At 34.6% G+C, this 25,507-nt stretch overlaps 2 protein-coding genes across 5 annotated transcripts; one reads left to right on the forward strand and one right to left on the reverse strand.

Moving 5' to 3' along the window:
• Positions 1–478: 478 nt before the first annotated feature.
• LOC131950838 (ubiquitin-conjugating enzyme E2-17 kDa) lies at positions 479–9,667 on the forward strand. Of its 4 annotated transcripts, none has more exons than XM_059313066.1 (7): positions 479–772; positions 4,201–4,264; positions 4,526–4,557; positions 7,349–7,426; positions 7,631–7,736; positions 7,838–7,964; positions 8,869–9,667. In XM_059313066.1, the coding sequence occupies exons 1-7, from the start codon at positions 749–751 to the stop codon at positions 8,870–8,872; spliced, it is 435 nt and encodes a 144-aa protein (XP_059169049.1). In that variant the 5' UTR covers positions 479–748; the 3' UTR covers positions 8,873–9,667. The 4 variants fall into 4 exon arrangements, with proteins under 4 accessions (XP_059169049.1, XP_059169047.1, XP_059169048.1 ...); XM_059313064.1 differs by having other exon boundaries at positions 480–772; positions 7,838–7,999; XM_059313065.1 differs by having other exon boundaries at positions 480–772; positions 7,838–7,988.
• On the reverse strand, positions 9,626–22,010 carry LOC131950837 (THO complex subunit 4). The gene is made up of 6 exons (XM_059313061.1): positions 21,715–22,010; positions 13,700–13,849; positions 13,459–13,606; positions 13,267–13,363; positions 12,964–13,090; positions 9,626–12,391 (listed from the first exon to the last, which is right to left on the reverse strand). Exons 1-6 carry the CDS (start codon positions 21,922–21,924, stop codon positions 12,377–12,379), a joined length of 747 nt encoding a protein of 248 aa, XP_059169044.1. The 5' UTR covers positions 21,925–22,010; the 3' UTR covers positions 9,626–12,376.
• Positions 22,011–25,507: the final 3,497 nt, after the last annotated feature.

Genomic DNA, 25,507 nt, shown 5'->3' on the forward strand with positions numbered 1-25,507 from the left:
AAAGTCTGGAAGAAACACTGCTCTCCTCCTACCCTCCACCAAACTCGGAAAAAAGTAGCTGAGCTGTTTTTACCGGTCACTGACTCTTTAGGATATTGTTAGTTTTACTTTTAGACAATTAATCAAGGCAGAAAACAGTTAAATCAGTGTGCAAAGCCTTTGTACGTACTACGTAACCGTCTTTAACATTTTTTTCTTATCTTTAACTGTGTATAATCAATTATTCAATATTGTAGCTGTTATATTTTTTTCCCTAACCTGTGGGGGTCGGCGCCCCCCCCCCCCCACCATCCCCCAGTATATATCTAAATTTCGATTATCGTCTAGAATTCTAGATCTAAATCTAAGGTCTAGACTAAATCTTTTCTAGATTAGATATCTAGATCTAGATCTAGTCATTCTATTCTAGATAGATATCTAGGTCTAGATCTAGATCTAATCTAAATAAAATTCAGAGAGAAATCTATTATTTTTTTCTGCCGGAAGTAAGATTATTCATTGTGTTAGTCATTTAGTGTAGGTGATCCTAACGTAAACATTTCGCCTAATCTTAGAATCTACGCTTTAGTAAACTTTTGTTAGTGAATTGAGTATTGAGTTAGATCTATTCAAAAGATCTAGATCTAGCTTTATTTATTTATTTATAACCAACAGCAGTAACAGCTGCTTTAGAATTTAGATTGTTGATCAACAGTACCGAGTACCGACGGATACTGTCACTGAATCGTACGTAGTCTACAGTACAGTAATGGCCACAAAACGAATTAATAAGGTAAAATATAAAATATTTTATTTTAAAATAATATTATAATATTAAATATTTTAGCTTATTATAATTATAGTAATTATAGCCTTAGCATTAGGCCTAGGTCTTTTATTGCCTAAGTATCTAGATTTAATAATAATACGTAATAATACATATATCTCTTCTGGGAGATGTTACTGTTAGAAAACAAGCTGCAAGCGCGCCTTGCCCCCACCCCCCACATGGTCTGGTGAGCTGTGATTCACTCTAAATATTTACATTCGTAGAGCCGGGTTTAGTGACGGCTATTAGGGGCAGATAATTTAGTTTGAAACGATTTTAAACTTAGGGGAGGTAACTAAGATGTCTAAGAGGAGGCTGCTTTCATGGGGGGGGGGATGGTTGGGGGAAAGGGGGGGAGGTAGTGTTTTAAAGCAAATATTTTCAGTGGCAGCATTGGTACTGTCCAACTACAAATTATGAATTACTGAAAAGTAGAAAATAAAACAACTAAATAGCGGTGTATGATACGCCGCGGGTCGGCTCGTTATTATTATTAGGCTTATGGCTTATAGTTAGTATACTAAGTATAGTATAATATTAGTATAGGCCTATTTATTACTATTTAATTTATTATTAGTAGTAGTCACTACTAGCAGTAGTAGGCTAGTAAGTATTAAACTATTAAGTACTATTAAGTAAGTAAGTAGTAGTAGTAGTAGTAGCGGTAGCCATTTGATTATATTATAATATAGGCCGATGCTAGCCGGAAAAAGATACGCATGCGCAATGGAGAGAAACTACGACTTGCCATCGCGCCGATGTTTTCGATGGTACTGCGCATGCGTGTGTTTACAACCGCAGAACCCTAGCCCTAACCCCAACCCTAATCTAATCCTAACCTTATCCCTAATCCTATCCCTAACCCTAGCCCTAATCATATCCCTAATCCTAACCCCAGCCCTAATCCTACCCCTAACCAGAGGCGTAGCGACCCTTTCCGGCGGCCGGGTATAAACTTTTCGATTTGCATCCCCCCTCAAGATTTCGATTTGCACCCCCTCTCAAACTTTCGATTGCCCCCCCCCCCCCCCTCATACTTTTGATTTGCACCCCCCTCAACCTTTCAATTTATTTTTCCAACCCATTTTGGCGCCCCCGAAGGTCGGCGCCCGGGGACATATGTCACCCCCCCCCCCCCCCCCCCCCCCCCTTGCTAGGCTACTGCCCCTAATCCTAACCCTAGCCATAGGTCACTGCGCATGCGCAGAACTATCTTTTTCCGACTAAGTGGAGACGTTGGGGAAGAAAAATCTTTTTCCGAGTAGTCACTTAGTATAATATAATATTATACCAACATTGTCACATTAGTCATTAGGCTAGTACCATTGTCAGAAAGTGTCTATTACATTTTAACCTGTAATACATCTTTTTTTTAAAAGGGCGATTCTATTATTGTGACGACATTATTAGTAACACATACCCCCAAGTCCTGCTATAACCATAACTCTAATTCCGATTATAACACTAAACTTGACTAAACCTAAGATTATGATACTATTGTGGAACCACTGTATTGTTATCTTTTAAAAATAGTAGAACTAAGTTTAGTCCAAATTTCGTCTGTCTTAGTGTATTTGAGTAAAGAATGATGGCACAGCATTGGGTGGTAGAGTGTACAACTGGCAACTAATAACTTGAAAGTTTGAGTTTGGATCCCGAGCTTGAGTCCGTAGGACATTCCTCAGTTCATTCAACTTATGGTACCTGACTTAATTGAAAGTAAAGGGTGAGGTATAACACCTGTAATCAACTGCCCAGGTGTAATGAGTGTCGCAGGGCTTTCGTGTGAACCACTGGTATAACTACCACAGTTGCCCTGTGCGCCACTGTGTTTTGGTTTGGTAATAGATTGTGGTAGCCTAATGGGAAACCAAGGTTTCTCCTGGTCCCACGACTGCAGGAGGATGTCCCTTGTTCGATTTTGTCAACAATTATAGTAGCTTATCTAATGCGTAGTGTATGACACGCTTTAAAATGAATTGAGGCGCCATAGTGGGACACAGTAGGGACCGGCAAACGTGTTTGGTTCGATTTAGTCAATAGTAGCCGAATGTATCCATAGTGTATGGCACTCTTCAAAACAAATGTATTTTTCTCATTGTGGAGCCCAGGGTGCACTAGATGTGCCTGTTGTAGTTTGACATTGAATCAAATAGTACCCTACCCTTGACACCAGTGCAGGATGCCCATTTACTAGATCCCAGGTGCTAAGATAAAATTGCACTCAACTGCAGGGGCAATGCTCCTCAGAAAAAATTTGTTTCATTGCACAAACCTTCCCCTAGAGTATTCTCAATAACTTCCCAAAGCCACATATTGTTGAAAAGAACATAACATTTTGTAAAAAAAAAAGGCAGTCTTATTCATTAGACATGCTTACCTTGACAATTAAAAAAAAAAGAATGTTTGAGGCTAGGGTTGTTTGATGTATGAATTAGGGTTGGGATTAGATGTAAATTTATGGTGGTGAAAAGTTACTGAAACAAATTGCTTTGAGTGCTAATGCTTTAATAATTACCCCAGAATATTTAGTAAACTATAGATTTACAGACAATAACAAATGAATTGTATACTGGTTGCATTACTTTAACATTTTGATTAGTTGCATAGCTAGTTTGGTGAAGAGAGTCAGCACTAATTAAAAGTTATACTTGATAGGGTGGCAAAATCAAGTCTGTATGGTGATGTTGGTTGTTACTTTTAATTAGACCAAAAAACAAAGGTGATTGTACCTGATCAACAATGACAACACGATTTTTATGGTCTCCTATTAAACTTTTTTATGTGACTTAAAAAATCAACACTGAATTTTTATAACTTGACTTTGCCATATGCTGTATCCTTAATAATCTCAAGATTGCAACTTTGAAAAGAATCATGCAGCTGAATTCAGTACTTTGTACCTATGGACCAAGAAAAACTGAAAAAGTTTTATTCATATTAATTTTGGTTACTTTTTCTAATTGCTGTGTTTCTGCATGCACTAAAAATGTATGTTTACTATAAATTTATTGGAACTTTTCATCTACATTTTAACTAGTTGGCTGTTTTAGTTATAGGCTTCAGTTTTTGGACATTTATTTTTTGCTTCATAATAGGTTAAGACATTTCTTTAAAGTAAATACAATAGAAATAAACAGCTTGGTTGGGTGATAGAGCACTTGAATGCTAACCCAAAAGTCTTGAGTTCAAATCTCAAACTCAGGTGTGTTAGAAGTTCCTGAGTCCACCCCACTTTGATGGGTACCTGACTCAGGGAAAGTAAAGGCATAATGGGCATAATGCTGGACACATGACCCCTTCATATGACAGGGTCAATAACAATCAAGTCTGAAAGGGTAACTTTACATTCAAATTGCATGAAATAATAGAAGACATTTTACACTCTTCAGGAGCTTCAGGATTTACGCAGAGATCCACCTGCTGGCTGTTCTGCCGGTCCTGTGGGAGATGACTGTAAGTATCTGCCATATTGTGTAACATCAGTCATATTTTAAATTTTGTTTCACTTTTAACAACAAAAATACATATTTCATATAAATGATTTTCTGTAATTAATACTGTTTACTATTTTAGAGGTTTTTACATTTCCGTAGAAATAATGTCCAACCATTTGTTAGAAATGGTGTGACCTTTTTCAATATTAACTTAGAAATATAGAGCATTAATAATAGATTCTTACTTTTATATTGAATTTTAAAGTTATTTTAATTTCAGTGTATCAGTGGGAAGCAATGATTCAAGGACCTGTAAGTACTTTAAAAATTTTGATATAATGTTTTAGATTTTTTTAATAAAATAAACCATTCTTGTTCTAAATCAGGGGTCTCCAAACTTTTCAGTCCGAGGGCCGCATTAACTATCAAATTTCAGACCGGGGGCCAGTTTCTTCCAGGCATGTCTTTGATTTTTCTGGGCAAAGTTCCTCAGCAATCACCAAAGAACGTTTATTCCGTGGACAAAAAGATCTCCGCGGGCCGGATGAGAGGACCTCGCGGGCCGCATCTGGCCCGCGGGCCGTAGTTTGGAGACCCCTGTTCTAAATTGTAGGATCAGTAATTCAATGTTTAAGTAATACTACTAATACTTACATTAGCTTCTCTAATCTTAAAAAGAAGGGAACTCTCAGTTTAAACCCAATCCATTATAAATATACTAGGGTGCTCGTCCCCACGCATTGTCGCTGATTCAGTTTAGTGAAAATCTATAATACTACTTCTTATCCATATTCCATCAACACTCTTTAAAACAAATGTATGCGCTATAGCAAAACCAGGATAGCCCGGGTCCCAAATTGCACCTGGTCTACCGCCAGCAAATGTGCCATATCCCTCACGTCATAGGGGGGTGGGGGGAAATTGCACCCTGCCAGGGCGCCGGCGGACCTGCCTGATTCAATTTATTGAACGACTATAATGGCCCATTTTATCAATAGTCTATCTCACTGTTTAAAAAGAACATAGGTGCCATAGCGCTCACTGGAAAGGCCGGTCGCCAAATTGCACTCTGAACGGGGTGACTTGTGCGAAATTGATTTTTTTCCCTTAGAAGCCTTCTCGGTAGTATTCTCATCAACTCCCCAAAGTTTGATGGCGATCGAATGAATTGTGTCAAACTGCAATCGACTTTTATTTTATATACCGTATTTATAGAAAAAATAAATCGCGTCTTACTGGGTCTGCCACCCTTGCAAATTTAAAAAAAAAAATTTCCCAGAAACCTCACCAGGAGTATTCTCATTTACTCCCCAAAGTTTCATGGCACTCACATGGACTGTGTCTTTTATAAACCGTATCGCACTCTCCCTGTGCGAAATTAAAAAAGATTTTTTGCAGAACCCTTCCTTGTAGTGTTCTATATAACTCCTCAAAGTTTCATGGTGATCGGATGAAGTGTCAAACCGAAATAGACTTATATTTTTATATACCGTATTTAGAGTAAAAAAAAGTGGCGCCCTACCAGGCCATCCCTGGGAATTTGAAAAAATTTTCCCCGCAGAAACCTCCCCAGAAGTATTTTCAGCAACTTCCCAAAGTTTCATGGTGGTCTGATGAAAGGTGTAGTAATGCATAAAAGACAGACAAACAAACACATGTACATTGCTTTTTGTATATATAGATAGATAATCCCCAAAGACCCAACCCCTTTTTAATTTTTTTATATCAGATTTATTTAAAGGTAACATGCCACCCCCACCCCAATCCATGGCACCATTTGCTTTTTAGGTAAATTAAAGGAATCTTTTTGAAAAATATCTTCCATAGAATCTATTGCAAAGATTCATATTGTGTTTCAAAAAAAGAATGTGTAAGCCAGGTGTTGCTTCTTATTTATGTATTTAATTTTTAATAGTTTTATTACAGAAAAAAAAGAATACAAAAAAATCAAAGGCATTGTTATAACGTTTTAAAAGTGGAACTCACACCACTAGAGATATTAGCTCTAAACTTCTCACAGCAAGCAACAATCAACAGGCAGTGTTATATAACATTGCTTTAAACTACTTCCCAAACTTTGACGATAAAAACAATATGATAAACCCCCACCTTATCCTCTTTGTGCTATATAATAGGCCATGACTGCAAGTCCCAGTAAATGATTTGTCTTTAGATGGGGAAACCCCTGCATCTACCAGGTTAATGTCTCTAGGTTACCAACTGACGTCAGGTGTATTATGCAGTTGTGGCTGTTGTACTGATCACGCATATGCCTCATATTATGTGATTATAGAAATAGATGAAGTGTCCTTTTCTTGTTACACTATCAAGTTGTAAGGGCATATTTCTTTTTACTCTTTTAACTTTGTAGTTGGTTTAAGCAAAACAATAGGCCTATACAATAATATTAACACCAAGCTGACCCGCGGCGTATCATACGCAGCTATTTAGTTGTTTTATTTTCTACTTTTCAGTAATTCATAATTTGTGAATTCGACAGTACCAACGCTGCCACTGAAAATATTTGATTTAAAACACTATCAGTAGCTTGTTAAGGACGATACCCCCCCCTCCTTTCCCCAACCCCTACCACACCCCCCGTGAAAGTAAACTCCTATTAGTTACCTCCCCTAAGTTTAAAATTGTTTCAAACTAAATTATCTGAACCACAGCTCACCAGACTATGTAGGGGTGGGGGTGGTAGGGAGCGCGATTACAGCTTGGTGTTTTCTATCATTTCCAAGAAGAGAATTATATATATAGATAGTTAAATATTTTCTGGAAGCACTTTAAAATGATTGCATATCATTCATTACTTATAAGCATCAAATTGACTAATCATCCTTTAAGGTATCCACTGAGCCTGGAGCTGGGGGGTCTGACACAGTATGATCAGTGTGTGTGATCAGTGTGTGTGGTCAGTGTGTGTGTGTGGTGATGGCGAGGGTGCATTTGGGTTCACGTTGACAGCCACAAGCCAAAATTAACATGAATATACTTCCAAAACTTTATCTTGCATACAAAAATACTAATTGTTTTGTGCATTACATTCAAGAAAAACCCAAAGTACACATATTACATTTGTTGTTTTTGTTTTTTTTAGCCGGATAGTGCATATGCAGATGGTGTTTTTTCTTTGGCCATTCATTTTCCTACAGATTATCCATTTAAACCACCAAAGGTTTGGAACTATTTTATATGATAGTTGTCTCTCTGGCTAGGTTATTTTCTGGAAAACTTAGTTATTAAGAAAAACATATTTATAAAATAAATATTTACATTAATTTTAAGTAACCTTTCCTAAGATAGTGTACTTATGCAGTTGAAGCTCAACATTTTTCAGACATCAAAATTTCTTAATGTTATTTCGTTTTTGTATTTACAGATCACATTTACAACAAAGATTTACCACCCAAATATTCACAGTAATGGTAGTATATGCCTCGACATACTCAGGTCACAATGGTCACCTGCTCTAACCATATCTAAAGGTATAACTTTTCCACATGATATGCTTTGTTCATTATTGTTGAAAGCTTCATAATTATAAAGGAAACATATAGCTAAACATTGGTATATTTTATTTCCACAGTTCTTATTTCAATTACATCACTGCTCACAGATCCAAATCCAGATGATCCCCTAGTCCCAGAAATAGCCAGAGTTTATAAAACAGACAGATCTAAATATGAAGAATTAGCTAAAGATTGGACAAAGAAGTATGCAAGCTCTTGACTGGAATAGTAGGTCTGATGTAAATAATTTAACTTTTTGAACAACCTTTGGGGTCAGCATAGTCTAATTGGTAAAGCTCGTAGTTGCAAAGTCCCCAGTTTGAACCCTCTGGCAGATGAGACACGACTGTTGGGGACAGCAACTTTTCTTGGAGAGACAACTCCAAAATCAAACAACTGCTGCCTTGTAATTTATTCTTAGTTGGACAAAGGCTATGGAAGCAAATCCAAAACGAAAAGCAGGCTGAAATCTGAGTCAATAGTCTATATGGGGCATAACAAGTTGACACATATACTTAATAGTATTGGAGGGATTCTCTTCCAACACTAAAATTAAGAACACAGAAGAAGAAAAGAAGAACAACCTTTCTAAATAATTACTGTTTTAGAATTTTTCATAGCTGAAAACAACAACTTGTTTACAATTTTAACAAAATTTTCTCAAAAAAAAGTGTTATCACTTACTTAGCTTCAAGATAACTGGTCTTGTTGAGATTTTAGCTTTTATCCCTTAAGTACAGGGTCCATATAGGATGAATAATTTTTCTAACAAAGCATGTTTGTTTCATGAATTCCAATTTTACTTTAAATTTGAAATGTAGTTAGCACTTATTGAGCGCATTAGCATACGGTTAGGTAAAAAAAAATAAATCAATTGCAACTTTTTTAAAATCATGATTTTGAAGATGAGCACTTTAGATTTATGAATCCACGGTCTGTCCGCCTGCCACATACAGAATTGAACTTTATATTTTAGATATATAGCACCTTTTTAGCTTCGCTACTCACACTATCGAAAGGTTAGGATGATAGAAAAATGAATTGCATTTATAACAATGTTTTATAAAAGTATTTCTTGTATTTATGTTTTTAAATTTTACCTTTTCAGGTGAAGTATTAATTGCCTTCTGCTATAGTATAACAAGGGTGCATATTGTATGCTGGTTTTTAATATTGTCAAAGTGCTTAGAAATTACAAAATGTTGTTTATGATCTGCCATATTGAGTAGAGATAATATACATCTAAAAATAAAAAAAAAAACAATTGTAATTTAATTAATTTTACACTTTGTCTTGCTTGTATTGTATTATTCTTAAGAAAAGCTCTCCTGTCAATTTATTAAACTTTTTCAAACAAAAGACATATTCTTATAATAAATGAAAGTGTTTACTTCAAAAGTTACTTCTAAAGGGTTGTCAGTCATATCAGTTTGATAATAATAATCTCATTGCCATAATAAACATGCCCTACATACTTCAGGATATCGGATTGACAGTCTGTTTAAATGTTCCTTTATGGAAGAATATTAAAGTATTATTTTTAAACATATCCATATATTTGAATTTTGAAACCTCAACGGTTTAGACATTTTTTTTTATTCTTCTACATTATTTAAAATAAGTTACTTCAGCAGATGTTGCTATAAATGCTCAGAACTTACTATAATTTTTTTAAAGTTACCTCTGCATGGGGTTCAAAGTGCAAAATTGTATATTTCCTTTTCAAGAAAAAAGACATTAACACAGTTAGCACTTACATCACTGTTAAATATTTTTAGTTTATATTTTGAAATGAACGAATATTGGGTTAGATGCCTTAGCTCAAGAAAAAAATTCATTTTTTTTTTACTTTTAAAATATTACTAACTTAAATACATATATGATGTAAAAAAAGTGATACAAATAATTTACACATTTTATTAATTTGTTTTGCAGCTATAAAGCTAGGTAATTTATTGCAGATTTTTTTTATAACTAAAGCTTTAATAAAATGTCAAAACAGAAACACTAGAAATGTGTAATGTTAAAAATAAGGTTATAGTTTATCCTTCATAATTTTGGAATAATAGATGCAAATTATTATGAATGAATACTCAAAAACTTTTAATCCTTTATAAATACTATTTTCTTTGTAATAAGGGCAAGTGATTTTTGTTTGTTCCATTCTTTCCTAACACTAACTTAAATATAGATTTGTAATACTAAAGACTCCATACCATACAATTACTAGTATTTTCAAAATAAAAATATTTGTGTAAATTATAATATAAAGGCATAATTTTTAGAAATGAAATTCAGTTATTTCAATTATTTTTTAATTATAAAAAGGTTCAAATTCTTTAATAAAAACAAAAAGCACAATTAGAGTGAATATTACATAAACTTTTTTTGAGATTATTTTCTATACACACATTGCATTTGGTCATATTATTAACTAATTATTATTGAGAGCTTATCTGTTACTTTTTAAAAAAATTTTTTACCTTATTTAAAAAATTTGTTTTAGTATTTAAAAAAAAAGCATTATTATTATCAAGCATTGCTTTTTCAGGGCATACTTATAGATTTTCAGAAAAAAAATCAAGAGTATTTGTCAACACGATTTTATATATCATACATAGATATGTATGATATACAAATATGCACATAAATATATATATGCATATTTGCATATCTACATGTGTGTATGTGTATATACATACTTGTATGTTTATATATGTGTGTGTGCACGTAATGAATTTTTGTTTATATATGTATGTTTGCATACATTTGATCATTCAGTTTGTAAATTTATACCTAGTAAACATACAAGTGATGCTAAATATTTATCTTTATGAGAGAATCAACCAATGTTGTTATAATAATTTACTAGCAATTTATGAGAATAAAAATGTGCTGATAATGTTCTCAAAAAGACAAAGGTGTATGAGTAAATAAATTCTGTATGTGCAGTTAGTTTTGTTTTTTAATGGCTCAGACCATCGCAAAAAAAAAACCTATTACCTGTACTATCTTTTTGTGCCTTGACTAATGAACACATTTTGCTCAGGTTATGGAATGTTACATAGCATAGAAGACAATATACTTGTGACATTATGCATTTGTACAGCAATGATGGATCATTTTACTGTCATGTAGAGGCTGTCCCCTATACAATTTCAATTTGGTATAAATAATTTGAGTAAGTTGACACAATTGCATTTTCTCTATAGTGTGCAGGTCACTACTTCACTTTTAGTGACATTGGCATATAAAAGAAAAATTGTGGCCCAGCAGCCTTTATTTTTATTATGAGTCAGGTATCAGTCAGAGCTGGGTGGACGTTCTATGGAACTGAGCAGAGGATCAGAACTCAAGATTTTGGGTTAGCAGGCAAACACTATTTGACCACACCCTTGTGTAGTGTGCTCTTGAACAAATATTGTTCATGGGAGGAGCCGCAAGGGCTATGGGTTGATGCATGAAAAGATCCTGGTTCTGTCAGTGCTGAACAAGCCACAAGTTAACTCTACCTGATGACCGCTGTATTTGATTCTGTGGTTGGCAAAACAAGAGACACCTTAATTTCAGCTTAAGATAAGAGGCGTGTGGGCTTCAATATACAAGACAATAAACATTATCAGTGCAAGTGATGAGTCAATTTCTGCCAGAAAGGAAAGGTGGTTTCTATGGTGCTTACTTTATTTGAACTGTTAACCCAAAAAGAGCAAGTAGGCCTAATATTCCATATTAACTATGGACAAACTATTCAACTCCTATATAAATAGGTGGCGACTGGAACTAAGAAACTGTCATCTTGTCAATATGTGATTGGATCTACAATACGTAGCTAATTGGCTGTTTACATGACAATCACTAGCATCTGGGTAGTGTAACTGCAGCTGGGCTGCTTGTAAAACTTTCCTGTTTCACTTTCAGTTGCACATTTCTGTTAAAGCAAAAACAGCAGCACACAAGGGAGCCACCAGTTACAACAATACCAATTATAGTAGCCCACAGCATAAAATATAAAAACTGAGTCAACATCCACCTTTAAGTTTCAGCCTAAACATTAACTGAGTAGACAAGACAGAGTGACTTTAAGTTTGGAAATACTATATATTATATTTTGTATTTTTGGAAAAATGGCATATCAAGAGAGGGCAAAACATGTTAACCAATCCTAACCTATATGTCTGAATATTTTTTTGACATAAGCTAATAATAATGAGGAGTCCTATTACTTAATTTGCCTTTACTTTTAACCAACTATTTTGTATTTTTTTGGAGAATAAAACATTTAACTGATATTACTTCAAAGAAAAATAAAACAGCAGTTGCACAGATATCTTTTATATTTATATGTATGATGAAGACAGTGTCGAAACTTATAAAATAAAGAATTAAATTAACAAGTCTTTCACAGTACAGACAATATCTTCAATGGCTAAAATTTTACAGTGAGTTAAAATAAACTAAAACATGATTTAACAGACATGACATAAAAAGTAAAAATATGATAAGATGAACATCAAATAATGATATTGTGTCTCAGCATTACAAAATTTTACACTGTATTAAAATTCCTTTCATCCCATTGTCACGCTATAATACATCAGATGGTTAGCTTTCCTTGTTTAACTTGTGTCCATCTGAAAACAGTTTTAAAATGTTCATTTCATCTCAAAGAAAAAGAGTAGCTATTTAAATGATATAAAATAAAACTAAGGAGAAACGAGCAGTAGAAAGTGTGAAAAATCTGAATTTTCGCCATGATCTGATATTACCGAACGTACTGAACAATTTCTGATACAGAAAATTATGACTTGAATATTTACAATTTTCTAAAAATAAATTTGTAAAAGCATTTTTATTCTACAGTTTAAAAATATTTTTTATTATAATTTACTTGAATAGTCTGATAACAGCACCTTAATATATTTTAAATATGTTAGTTTTCTATGGTTTCCATGACAACCATAATAATATTCACAATATTTTATTTTAGTTAAAAAAAATCATTAGAGATTTTAATTGTTTAAAAAAAAAAACCCAATCAAAGATCACTTAATTCTTCGCAATAACAGTATTTTTCCTTTCAATTTGAAGACAAAATATAAACCATTGATTCCATTAATTAACATGTCAGAAAAAAAAAACCTTCAAAAAATAAATAAACCCGAGCAGTCAATATTGAGAAATTTTAAATTTCATACACACTTACCTTAGCATTATATGCATCTAATTGTGCATCCAAATCTTCAACAGTGGGCAGATCTTTCTTTTCACGTCCACCTCTACCGCCACGCCCTCTGTTTCCACCACGACCTCCTCTGCTTCCCCCACGGTATCTGTTAATATAGGATCATAGAAATGAGATTTTAAAAAAAATAAACATAAGAGGTACCAGCACAATAAAAATTTGAAACTTTTACTAGTACAAGGTATATTAAGTAAACAAATTGTGATACTGAAATGGAAACAATTATTACCAAACCAACTGAATCCCCTTAGAAAGTCTACTCACCCTCCAGTTTGCCTGACACCCCCTCCTCTTGTACCAAGTCGTGAGTTAGCACTTCCTACTGCAGGTGCACCTACCAATTGTATGTTCATGGGCCGACCTGAACAGAAAGTGTTCATTTTAGAAAAAACACTAAAAGGAAAGTATGAAGAAGTTAAAAATAAAATCTATAATTAGCATATTTCACATGCTTACCATCTAGTGGAACATTATTATACTGCTTTAATGCTTTAACTGCATCTGTTCTTCTCTGATATATCACTTCTGCTGTTCCCAATGAACGACCAGATCTGTCAAAATGCACTGCTGCTTTTACTAATGCCCCAAATTCAGAGAACAGCTCCTAAAATATATTTTTTTAAAATTAAAGAACGTTAGCAGATGATTAGAATACTACAAAAAGTTAAATTTTTTGCTATATAACAGTTGAACACACCTGAATATCAGAATCATTAACCCCAAAGTCAAGATTTGAAACTAGTAATTTTCCAGAGCCGCCACTTGGTGTACTTCCACCCCGTCTGGCCGGTGTGGAGGAAGCCCCATCATACATATCATGCTGCCAAACATCTGGTACATCCCTGGTCTGTGAAAATGATAAACAACATTTTCAAATTAAAAGGTAAATGCCTTTCCAAAAAGGTAATTTTTAAAACTTACATTTTATAAGTTTGGAATACAGTTCGAGACTAATAGCCCCCTTGGTTTTTAATGTGTAACAGATTTATAGATACCCTATGAATCTACAATTTAAGGAAAACCTATGGTACAACTTTAAAGAAAGGACCCAACAACACTCCCACAAAACTCCTGCACACCTCTCCCGACATCCAACTTTTTTATTAAGTCATACAAAAACCAAAGTTACTTCTTTTATTACCACATCTAAATTTTAAAATGATAATAGAGAATTATTTACTAGCTATTAATAAAGAAGTAGAAAATTCATCATGTGAATATACTAATAGCAGCAAAAAATATTGAAAGGGTACAAGATTTGCATCTAGATAGAAATAAAAAATCAGTCTACCAGTTTCCTGACTGCTGCATACAAACATCTTCCTCCGCAATCTTCTGCTATTTACACTACATTGTCCTCAACTCACAAGTTACAAAGTATGTCAACTTTCATCATTAAAATTATTAATAATCTGACCTAGTTATCCAAGTATTAATGTTTAAATTAAGTAAAAAATATATTACCAAAGCCATAATGTGTTTTATAAACTTAAAATTCATAAGCTATAACTAATACTATCTTACAATTAAAATTATTATGATGTTGATCAATAAGTTTTGCTCTGAGAATGATAAAAACTTGATAGAGTAGTTAACTATCCTAATTCTAACCTGAGTTATATAAGTTGTGTCAAAATTATTTCAAACAATGATCGAAGATTCAAAGAATAGCCTAAGAAAACAATCACATTGAAGTTAAATTCTAAATCAGATAAAAAGTTCGAACAATAAAGACGAGAAACTCCATGTTTACACTTGCGACATGTATACCATACACGTCTTGGACAAAAAACTCACAGCCAGTATACAATTGTTTTAGGGCTCTATGGTGCACATTGGGACCTGGCAGGCTTTAGAGGCGAGTCACGCAAGAGAGTGGTATTGTGGAAACACTTTTAGTATTTGCAATTTTCACTAAATTTTAAAGTACATTACACTTAAAATTAATTAAATATACTTTGAATTGTTTTTGTTTGCTTCAAATCATATTTCTGATGACATATGTTTCAATGCTGACATTGTCGTTGATTATGAATTTGGATAATGTTGTGAACTATCTGAAACTAAATTTGATTTGCAATTTCTTTTATTTTCAGATTGCACATGTGTAAGCTCATTCATTACCTCTCCAGGGGTAGAATAAGATGGATTGACGGAATCTGGAGTGTTTCTCATTTCATAAGTAGGCCAATTTATTTTGGATTTTATAGGCCTATGTGGTACTTTTAAATTCTTGGATATGTTTTGAGTGTGCTGTTTATTTTTAAAACACTGACACATTGGTAAGTAGTAGATGTATATTAATTAGCCTTAATAGTTTTTCTCACTAAATCTCAAATTTACCCAATTTTCAATTTAAACATAATCACATGAATAATAGACATCCATATTTTATCCGTTAGGCACTTATTTTGAAGCTTTTAGTTCATTTTAAACTAAATTAATTAATGTAATATTTATTGTCACTCACAGCTATGGTACGAAACACCTCACCATGACAACACATGTTTGATGCCACGGCAAACTACGAATCAGTTCGGCTTTTTAATTGCAGGGTTCCTACACCAAAGTGAACTTGAAATTCCAGGAGTTTTTCAGGAGAAAACCCAAAATTCCAGGACATAATTTAACCTATTAAAAGCAACAATGACTCAACCCCACGCTTAATGGAAGGGAGTTTGACATTCCTTAATTTGGAAGTGGTCTTTATAAAATGCTATGTAGCATAGCATTTGTAATTTTTAAAAGTAACTGTTTCTAAACCATTTAGTTTAGTTAAAGTAGATTCAATTTTGCACATCACCCCTCCCATTTATAAATTGTTATTCATAAAATTGCTATCTCTCCTTTCTCTCTCCCCCCCCCCTTGGAAAATTTGGTGGCACTAAGTAGATTCAATTTTGCACCCCACCCCTCCCATTTATAAATTGTTATTCATAAAATTGCTATCTCTCCTTTCTCTCCCCCCCCCCCCTGGAAAATTTGGTGGCACTTTTTACCAGTCACTATCCTGTAACAATTTTTATCTTTGTACTACACAATTGAGGTAGAGAAAAGTTGAATCAGTGTGTAGTCTTGTAGCAGTTTATTTTAACTTTGACTGTGCATAATTTAATACTTCAGCATAAAATGATCTTTTTTAAAACAAAAATTGTATCCCTTTTCATCAGGGCGCCCCCCCCCCTACCCCACCCCCCACTTATGCCAATGACTACTTAAATATATAAATGTGACACTTTTCTTAAACAACTACTCACTGTCCATATACACCCTCCCCAGCACCAGTTTTAAGGCCTGTTGTCACAAATTGATCTCATAAATTTCCCACCCTCCCTTACCACAAAAGAAATAAATCATACAGAGATGTAAACAGACTATTGAAAATAACAGTTCTTTATCTCTCTCCCCCCCCCCCCCCCCAAAAAAAAAACTTTAAAAATATTAGAAAACAATTTCAGCAATAAACTAATTTAAAATCTTAATTAAATGTTTGCACTTTTGTTTTCAATTCAATGATTAATGAAATAGTGTGAATAAATTCACTTAGTAAAATAATTATAAATTAATTTAGATGTTTGCTACTGAGAAACATATTGAGCCTAGCAATCATAGCTATATCCCAGTGTCAAGTGACTTAACCCCTCACAAATGTCATCATCCGTACTAACAATGTCAATTATGAACAAACAGAACAGCTGAAACCATATCTTGTCTTGTAAAAATGGACATGACATTGTGATTTAGATGGGAGTCTTCAACAGTAAATAGCCTAACTGTAATTTTAACTTATCATTTGATGAACAAGTAGATCAACCTGAGTAGCTTAGATTTGTCCTACTAGAAATAAACTGTATTTTGGAAATAAGGGCAAGGGGTCATCCATAAATGACGTTGCGGTTGTTTTTTTACGATTTGTACCCCCCCTCCGGCACACGTCGTCACAAAAAGCCAGACCCCCCCCCCTAAAATGACGTCACACCTTAGCCTACAATCCCTATCAAAATTGATGATTTTTTTTCTTAAAACATCGATATTTTTCCAAAATCTTGCCAGAACGCCGTCAACATAGAGTATTTTGATCAATTCCTATTACAATTTATTAAAAGTTTTCTAAAACGCAAAAAAAAAAAAACCCGGCTAAAATTTGTTTTCTAACATTGCTTTTTATGATGCAAAAGTGTGTTGTCCCAGCATCTGAACCCAACCCCCCCCCCCCCCTCATCACACACCATCACAAAATTATGGACCCCCCTCCCCCAACGAGTGTGACGTCATTTATGGACGACCCCTAATACTTGAAAAATTTAAATTATTTCAGCCAATAAATAGAATTTCAGATAGATCTAGTAAATTTTTCCCTCCAGCTAGACACTGTCGCGCTGGGTAAGTTTGAGTTCATCTAAGCTTACGGTTGGCCTGTAGTATACTGCTGATGACATCACTAGCGGGTCACACAGAGTTCATTTCATATACCCAACCAGCGGTCCTCCCTCCCCCCACCCTGTCGTGGGAAAGAAACTGAGATGCGGGATGGGAGGGTGGTAGTATTACAACACGCATGTAAAAATAGAAAGTAGATATAGTGCCTATCGGACTGTAGATTCAAATTAGCTGCGCAAAAACTAGATTTTGGCCTAGGCCTACTTGAAATTTCCAATTTAAGAAAAAAGTCAGGCCTATTAAACAGAGCCGCACACATAGAAAGACGTGAGAAAAAAAATTAAACCAAACCCACATGGTAAGACAGCTTTAGGACTATATTTTAAAATGTGTGCCTTGTAATGCGAAGAATTGAAAAGGCAGAACATTTTTACTGGGGCGGTCAGATTGATTACCTAGAAATCGAACGCGCGAAAAAAATATTCGCTTAAATGATCGATGCGAGTAAAATTCCAGGACATATTACAAAATTTCAGGAGAAATGTTAAAATTCCAGGAGAATTCCAGGACATCCTGGAATTTCAGGAGGCCACGGGAACCCTGTAATTGGCTATGCACAAGAGCGGTCACGTGGCTAAAAAAATATTTTTTTTTTATTTGGCTGTCATTCAATGGTAGAGTTTTATAAAAACGTGGCATGCAATCTATTTGATTTTTTTCCCCATAGATTGATAAACCTAATAGTAGGTTGAATTATGGATTTTTTTAAATAAAATATTCTGTTATTTCAAATACACCATTAAGTTCCTTACCCCTTAAGAGAACATTTGACACCACATTTGAATATCTAGCTTACTCGGTTGACGAGAAAAGAGAGAATTTGAAATTTTTCCGATATTAGAAAATGAAAGACAAAACCGCGTTTTAGCCCCTCGACCGGCATAACATTACGTCGTGGACGTGTGTACACGAGCTATTAATTCCCGCCATGGTAATTGCGTCAGCTTAGGTTATTTACTCACCGGAAAATAACAAAAAGCAACTGAACAAAAAGCAACTGGTTGATAATAAAACTAGATCTAGTTATTTTATTATTTATTAAATTCTACTCTAGATCTACATGTTATTCATACCATTTTATGAAATAATGAGCACCTGCATAAATCAAATGACCATAATAAATATTTTTATTTCAAATCCTAATTTTAAATAATATATGCATAAAATAATATGATAGTGTAATAGTTAAGATAGTTTATAAATAAAAATACATTTTACACTCAATCACTTTATATTGAGTCAACAGTGTGGCAGCTGAGGTTCATACATGGTATTAGTGTCTTTTTTTTTTTTTACATTACATTTTTTTTCATCTTGAAAACATGACGTATGTGATTTTTTTTTAAAAATAAAATCTCCAAACATCGTCACTCGCGTGATTGCTTGCTTACGTTTACTATCCTGTGGATGAAAAATCCCACCACGGTCGCGGGTCACCGTGAGTTCAGCAGGCCTATAGTACACGTCATAGAATGAACACGCGTACACGAGATGGTCGGTGTCTTCACTTCTCTCTCTCTTCCCTCCCCCCCCCCTTCTTCAAGCAAATTGAAAAACAGACCTACTTCCCTACTTCTGGTCATTTTTTTAAAAGTTCACATATCAATCAGGCATGCTAGACAGCCAGCTGTATAAAAATTATTTTTTTTAAAACTAGATCTACGTCTAGCTTAAAAAAAATAAATAAATAAACGTTTAAAATGCCCGTAAACAGATTATTTAGCGCAAAAAAAAAGGCCGCTGAACGAGCATTTTTTAAAATACGCAGCAATGAAAAAGGCTAACGGCCGAACAATTAAGTCTAAAAATCGCCCGTAATTAGGCCTAGCTTTGAAAAAGGCCACTGAACGAGCATCACTGATTATATAAACGAATAGGCCACGCAGCGTTGACGAGGTTAACCACAGGTCACGAATGCAGCAACTGTCGGCCCACAGTGAAGAAAAAAAAATCAATATACTAATAAAATTACTAATACAATAATAATGTCCATAATTTTACTTTTTCCGCACATGCTACAATTGAATTATAATTAAAATACTAGATTTAACAGTTCATTCCGCAAAAAACAAAAACAGTTGTTTCTGTGAGGTAACTAGCGTAACAATGACGTCATGATACTAAAAATAGCGGATAGAAATGTCAGCGGGGGTACCTCATCCTCGAGTGAGATTTTGGAAAAAGTAATCAAAAATACTGAAAATATACATGATAAATATATCAATTATATATTAATATACAGTTAGTCGAGCTGTTTTCCCCGTTAGTCGGTCGTTTTTGGCGGCGGTTCAGTTTTTACGGAGAGTGCTCCACTGGACATGCTCTCATTATTTACAACCACGAATCTTGCGATTTTTTCTGGCATTCTAAGGCATATTATCCATTTTATTAGCAATTTGCATTAAAATAATTATGAGAATTTGCGATATAAACAGTTTTTTCATTTGTCGTGGATGGGACCCCTAAAATAAACGTAAAACCCGTCAGAAAACGGCGCGTGACGTTTCAGGGTCAGAGGTCAATCCTACCATCTAAGCAATGCGCCAGACTACCTAATAGTTCTACAATCTTCAATTCATTTTTGTACTGGCCAGGCTGAAATTTTAAAATATTTTAATGATACCAACTTTTAAATATAGCCTTCATTCTCCAAAGCAAATTTTAAAATGCTTTTCTGGCATATTTAGCCCTGCAGACATAGCTATTTATAGCGTAAAAAAATCCGCCATTTTGCTCGCTATAAACATTTTTAAAAGTAATTATAAGGTCACTGAAACTAAGATTAAAAAAAAAAAAAAAATCGCCCGAATTCGTGAATCCGGGCTGATATTTTAAAAGTTCTATTTTTAATGACACCAACTTTTAAATTTAGCCTTCATTCTCCAAAGCAAATTTTAAAATGCTTTTCTGGCATATTTAGCCCTGCAGATATAGCTTTTTATAGTGTAAAAAATCCTCCTCAAAATGTGCAATAATTATTAAAATTTAAGGAGTCATCTGTTTTTCACATTACTATCTAGATTTCTAGTCGAGGGCGATTTTACGTACCTAGGTCTAGAGGAGCTTACACTTTTCGGACACACATAGCGAAAAAACGCAACGTAAAAATTCCATGCGGTCTCATTCAGTAACCGCTTAACATAGAAAACAAAAAAAAGTATCATATCTATCCGCAACCATTCTACTTTAATAATGTGTGTGTCATTTTGTATTCATACGCATAGAACTTAAGCTATTCTTGTTATAGTGACTGGGGGGTCTTAACGTGTGTTCGAACACATGTAATACAGTTTTACATGTGTTCGGACACCTTTACCCGTCATCGGACATAGCACTTTTTGTTCATTTAGAATAATTTAAAGTCAATTTAATGAATAAAAACATATATTATATGCATTTATATTGTGTTATTGATTGTTTGTGAGGTAATTTTAATAGTATAAAACCTTTTTCCCACACTCCCAAAGTTCATCCCATTCAGCCATTGCGGCTCGCGCAGTACGCTGCTAAGCCAGCCAGGTCACATGATTCCCCCTCCTCTTTTGCATTCCACTGCCTTCTTGACCTTATTTTGACCCTTTCCCTTCAATAACCAGCCCCTTTTATGCTCTAAATTCTTATTTAATAATATTTTTGTGTTGCTGTCCGATCCCATGTAAGGCCAAATAAGTTAGCGAACACCCCTTTTTTATTGTTCAAGCACGAAAAAACCCATTAACCTTGACATTTACGATGTTCCATACATATATAGAAGCTATTTATGGTGTAACCTTTTAGCTAAGCAGTGATTGGTTCAAGTTTTGCCCCTAAGTCCAACCCTAGGTCACTTCATCCGGCTGGTGTAAAAATAGAAATGTGCGTACCATGCAACGTTAAAAAATTTCTAAAAATAATTCTTGAGAAAGGAAACGGAAGTACTTGGCACGGAAGTGTTCATAAATGAACAGTTTACGTGCAGGCGCCGTGGTTTCGCGTGAGACATGCTAATTAAAGTTTCTATGAGCCAAAAACCGACGAAGTGTTCGGTCCTACGTAATTTTTGGTGTGTGTCCGAAAAGTGTAAACTCCTCTAGTCCTAACCTGATAGATTACGAAAAACTGAAAATGCCTAGCTACATCTATTCTAGCCCTAGGACTTTCTAAATCTTGCCAAATTCTAAGAATGGAAAGATTAAAAACTTTCCATACAAAATAACTTTTATCTATAGTTTTTGGTCAAGATTCTATCTACTTAATAAGTGAAGTTAATTAAAGTAAAATTCGTTAAATTACCCTTTGTTGTTGGTTGAAACCGCCAGCGCTCCCGCCACGATTTCTTTGAACACCGCCACGGTAAACACCACCACCACTTCCTCTCCTACTTTGTTGACCACGGCCTCTTCTACCACCGCGTTGATTTGCACGACCTCCTCTGCCTCTACCTCTTTGTGTTTTATTCTGTTTTATTATATCATCTAAGCTCATATCTAATTTATCTGCCATTTTAATCAACGACACTGAAACTTTCGCTCACAACGTAAACAAGAGCGTGGGTCTAAAATGGCGGAATGCTTCCGGTGCCCGGTTGCCAGCTAAACCTTTGATTGAACCGGCGTTTGCATTTTTTAAGTTTTATCCGTTTTAGTGCCTAAGAAACTTTATTTAGATTGTGGAGCATCCACTCAAGAATTTATACGTCAAGCAGGAAACTGATTATAAATATATATTATATAATTCCCAGTGTTTTTAGTACAAAAAAGAGGAGCGCTGGAATATCGAAACAACGCCATACCCAGGTATTCTATATCGACAAAATTGGTAATAATAAAGTAAAATAAAGTTGATAATAAAATTAATACGCATGGGGTGCAATACTCCATACTATACAACCTTTGTTCGGAAAATAAATAATGTGTGAAAATTCAACATAATAAGTTCTACTATAACGACAAGTTGAAAATGTCTAACACTGAATCAGTGGCGCAGACAAGATCCTACCTTCCCCCCCCCCCCTCCCCAAAAAAAAAAAACAAACAACTAGTTAAATATTTTTAAACATGTTTTTTTTTTCCTAAAATATTGACTGAACTCGAGCAAATGTTCAATACTTTATTTGTTCTCGTCTTTACACATTACACAGCAAGCTCTATTCCCCAGCTGCTACCAACAATACCCCCTCATAATCGTTCACGCGCTTTATACAAACACTAGCCATCGGTACCGGTTACACGTGTATTATAGGTCTATATATTTTTTAATGTTATACATTTTTAGAAGAATATTTTATAAAAGAGATATTGGTCAAAATGCAATGCGCTTTACTACAGGTTTAACGTTATTAGTGACAAAGCAAAAAAAAAAAAAAAAAAAAAAAAAAAAAAAAAAAAAAAAAAAAAAAAAACTAAATTAGAAACAAGGTAATTAAAAAGTCTAGTGACAATTTTAGCGCAATTTCCTTATGTTATCTAAAAATAGCTCTGTCGTAGCGTAAATCAAGAGCAGGGTTAGTAAAACCATTGGTTAAAATACATGTTTTATTTACAATAGAGTTACATGACTAAAAACCATTGCGCGCCTAGCTACTGAACGTGATGACGCAGCCATTGAACGTGATGGCGCAGCTATTGAACGTGATGACGCGTGTGGTGTGGTTGGATAAACATGCCTACTAATTCGGTCCAAATTTTAATTAATTAAAAAAATTTTGTGACCGAACGAAAGGATATTTTTTAAAACTTTATTCGGCAATATTGTTCTAGATTATGGCAGGAATCGATTGGTACATGTTTCAAGTCGCTAAGTGGTCTGGTTGCCGAGATATGGGCCAAAAACTGCATTTTTTCGAGGTTTTTTGGCTTTTCCGGGAAATCCATGAAAGAAACCCGGAATTTTTTTGGCCTATGTTCATCCTCGTAACTTGCTTACCATAATTGCTTTGGAACTAGTCCTCGATATTGCTTCGTTGAGGAGGAGATACGACTTAAAGCTGCGGACACACATCCATTCATTCATACATTCATACATCCAGAAATGACGGGTTAATAAACGCAATTCTCCAGAATAAAAATTGCGCTAAAAATGAAACCAAATTATATACATAATTAGTCAACACAACACCATATTAAATGCACACATTGATTAAAAGACTTAAATGATTCCGTTAAAAATCCAGCTTTTCAATGGTATTTTTTATGTTTTTTAAAGTAATTTGTATTAGTTTTGGTCGAGGAAATTGTATAATTTTCATAAATTGCGTCCCGATAAGTAGATCTATAGACCTAAACCAAATTTTAATGAAATAGTTAATTTCTTCATATTCTAAAATTGGAAGATGACGCCATTGGTTTTGTGTACTTTCCATACTTCAAACATATGACATGTGATGTCATCGATTTCGGCGCTCTTGTCACAACTATAAACACTTTTCCGGTTGCATAATTATAACAGTTTTTCTACATTCGAATATGCCTTTATTTTTTATTTTTCTTCTTTAAATAAAATTTTGTTTATACATTTAAAACATCTACCATATTATTTTCAACAAAAGTCCGTATCAAGTTCTCCATACATCGGTGAAGATACTGATATGATAGCCTGTGAAAATATTTTGCGGACAGAGAGAGAGAAGTGCGCACATGGTCTTTTATATATTATATTATATTAGGATTTGACCTCGGGATAATAATACATAAACAAATAGTGGTTAACTAGGTTCTAGACTTTTCTAGCCTATTCTAACCTAACCTACAAATGTTGCACTATAATTAGGCATACACTGTTTCAGTTCTGTTTCAAAATATGTTGTTAGAGTTTTTTATAAGGGGTGATCCATAAACGACGTCACGCTTTTTTTTTACGATTTTTACCCCCCCCCCTCCGTCATACGTCGTCACGAAAAGCCAGACCCCCTAAAATGACGTCACACCTCAGCTTACAACCCCCCCCCCCCTCAAAATTGCTGTTGATTTTTTTTAAACATCGATATTTTTCCAAAATCTTGTCTGAAATCTCTCAAAATAGAGTATTTTAATCAATTCCTATTTCAATTTTTTCTAAAACGCAAAACGTATAAAATTCGTTTTCTAACATTTCTTTTCTATAAAGCAAAAGTGTGACGTCGCACTATCTGAACCCCCCCCCTTCCCCCTCATCACACATTGTCACAAAATTACCGACCCCCCCCCCCCCTCCCCCTAATAGTGTGACGTCATTTATGGACGACCTCTAAGGTGGATTACCCATTATTATTTTATGTAAGGCCATTAAATTGTGTTGCGTAGATTTTAAAGGATCGCGTGAATCACATTTCAATCATTGTTTTAAGGTTGTAGATTTGATATAAAAATTCTGTCCGTAGGCGATGTTCACTCAGGGGTCATCCATAAATGACGTCACACTTTTTTTCACGATTTTTACCTCTACCCCCCTCCCCTCCGTCACACATCGTCACAAAAAGCCAAACCCACCCCAAATGACGTCACACCTCAGCCACTCAAAATTGCAGCAGAATTTTTCTCAAAACATCGATATTTTCCCAAAAATAAAGTATTTTAATCAATTTATTAAAACCGTTTTCTTTAACGCGAAATAACGGCTAAAACTGGTTTTCTAACAATACTTTTTTATAATTCAAAAGTGTGACGTCACAAAAGTGTGAACCTCCCCCCTCCCCCTCATCACACACCGTCACAGAATTACGGATCCCCTCTCCGCCATACGAGTGTGACATAATTTATGCAAGATCTAGCTTACAGGATGCGTGCCAATCCGTTTTCTTAGCTCAGGTATTCTTGGATACCTTTGGGGTCAGGCTTTATTGTGTCTTTCCCTGGCTTCCACCCAGCAGGGCAAACTTCCCCATGTTTATCTGTGTAACGGAAAGCTTGAACTAAACGAAGCGCTTCATCAACTGATCTTCCTAAAGGGAGGTCGTTAATGGTTATCTGACGGAGAATTCCATTCTCATCAATGATGTACAGTGCTTAGGGCGAAAGTTTGTACAGTCTTAAGATATATCATATCATACAAACATAGGTGGAGTATTCGCGAACAAACTACTCCCAAAGTTATTAGAACTGCAAAGGCT

The sequence above is a fragment of the Physella acuta genome, unplaced genomic scaffold, assembly GCF_028476545.2.
Source record: "Physella acuta isolate Inbredline_101_S28 unplaced genomic scaffold, ASM2847654v3 ptg000781l, whole genome shotgun sequence".
Classification (NCBI taxonomy): Eukaryota; Metazoa; Mollusca; class Gastropoda; family Physidae; genus Physella; species Physella acuta.

Excerpts from the sequence above, each read along its gene's own strand:
- LOC131950838 (XM_059313064.1), top strand. The coding sequence starts at position 749 with ATGGCCACAAAACGAATTAATAAG. Across the intron at positions 4,265-4,525 it reads CGGTCCTGTGGGAGATGACT|TGTATCAGTGGGAAGCAATG; the intron begins GTAAGTATCTGC and ends TTTTAATTTCAG. Across the intron at positions 7,427-7,630 it reads ATCCATTTAAACCACCAAAG|ATCACATTTACAACAAAGAT; the intron begins GTTTGGAACTAT and ends TTGTATTTACAG.
- LOC131950837 (XM_059313061.1), bottom strand. The coding sequence starts at position 21,924 with ATGGCAGATAAATTAGATATGAGCTTAGATGATATAATAAAACAGAAT. Across the intron at positions 13,850-21,714 it reads GTTTCAACCAACAACAAAGG|ACCAGGGATGTACCAGATGT; the intron begins GTAATTTAACGA and ends TCATTTTCACAG. Across the intron at positions 13,091-13,266 it reads GGTGTCAGGCAAACTGGAGG|ATACCGTGGGGGAAGCAGAG; the intron begins GTGAGTAGACTT and ends CTATATTAACAG.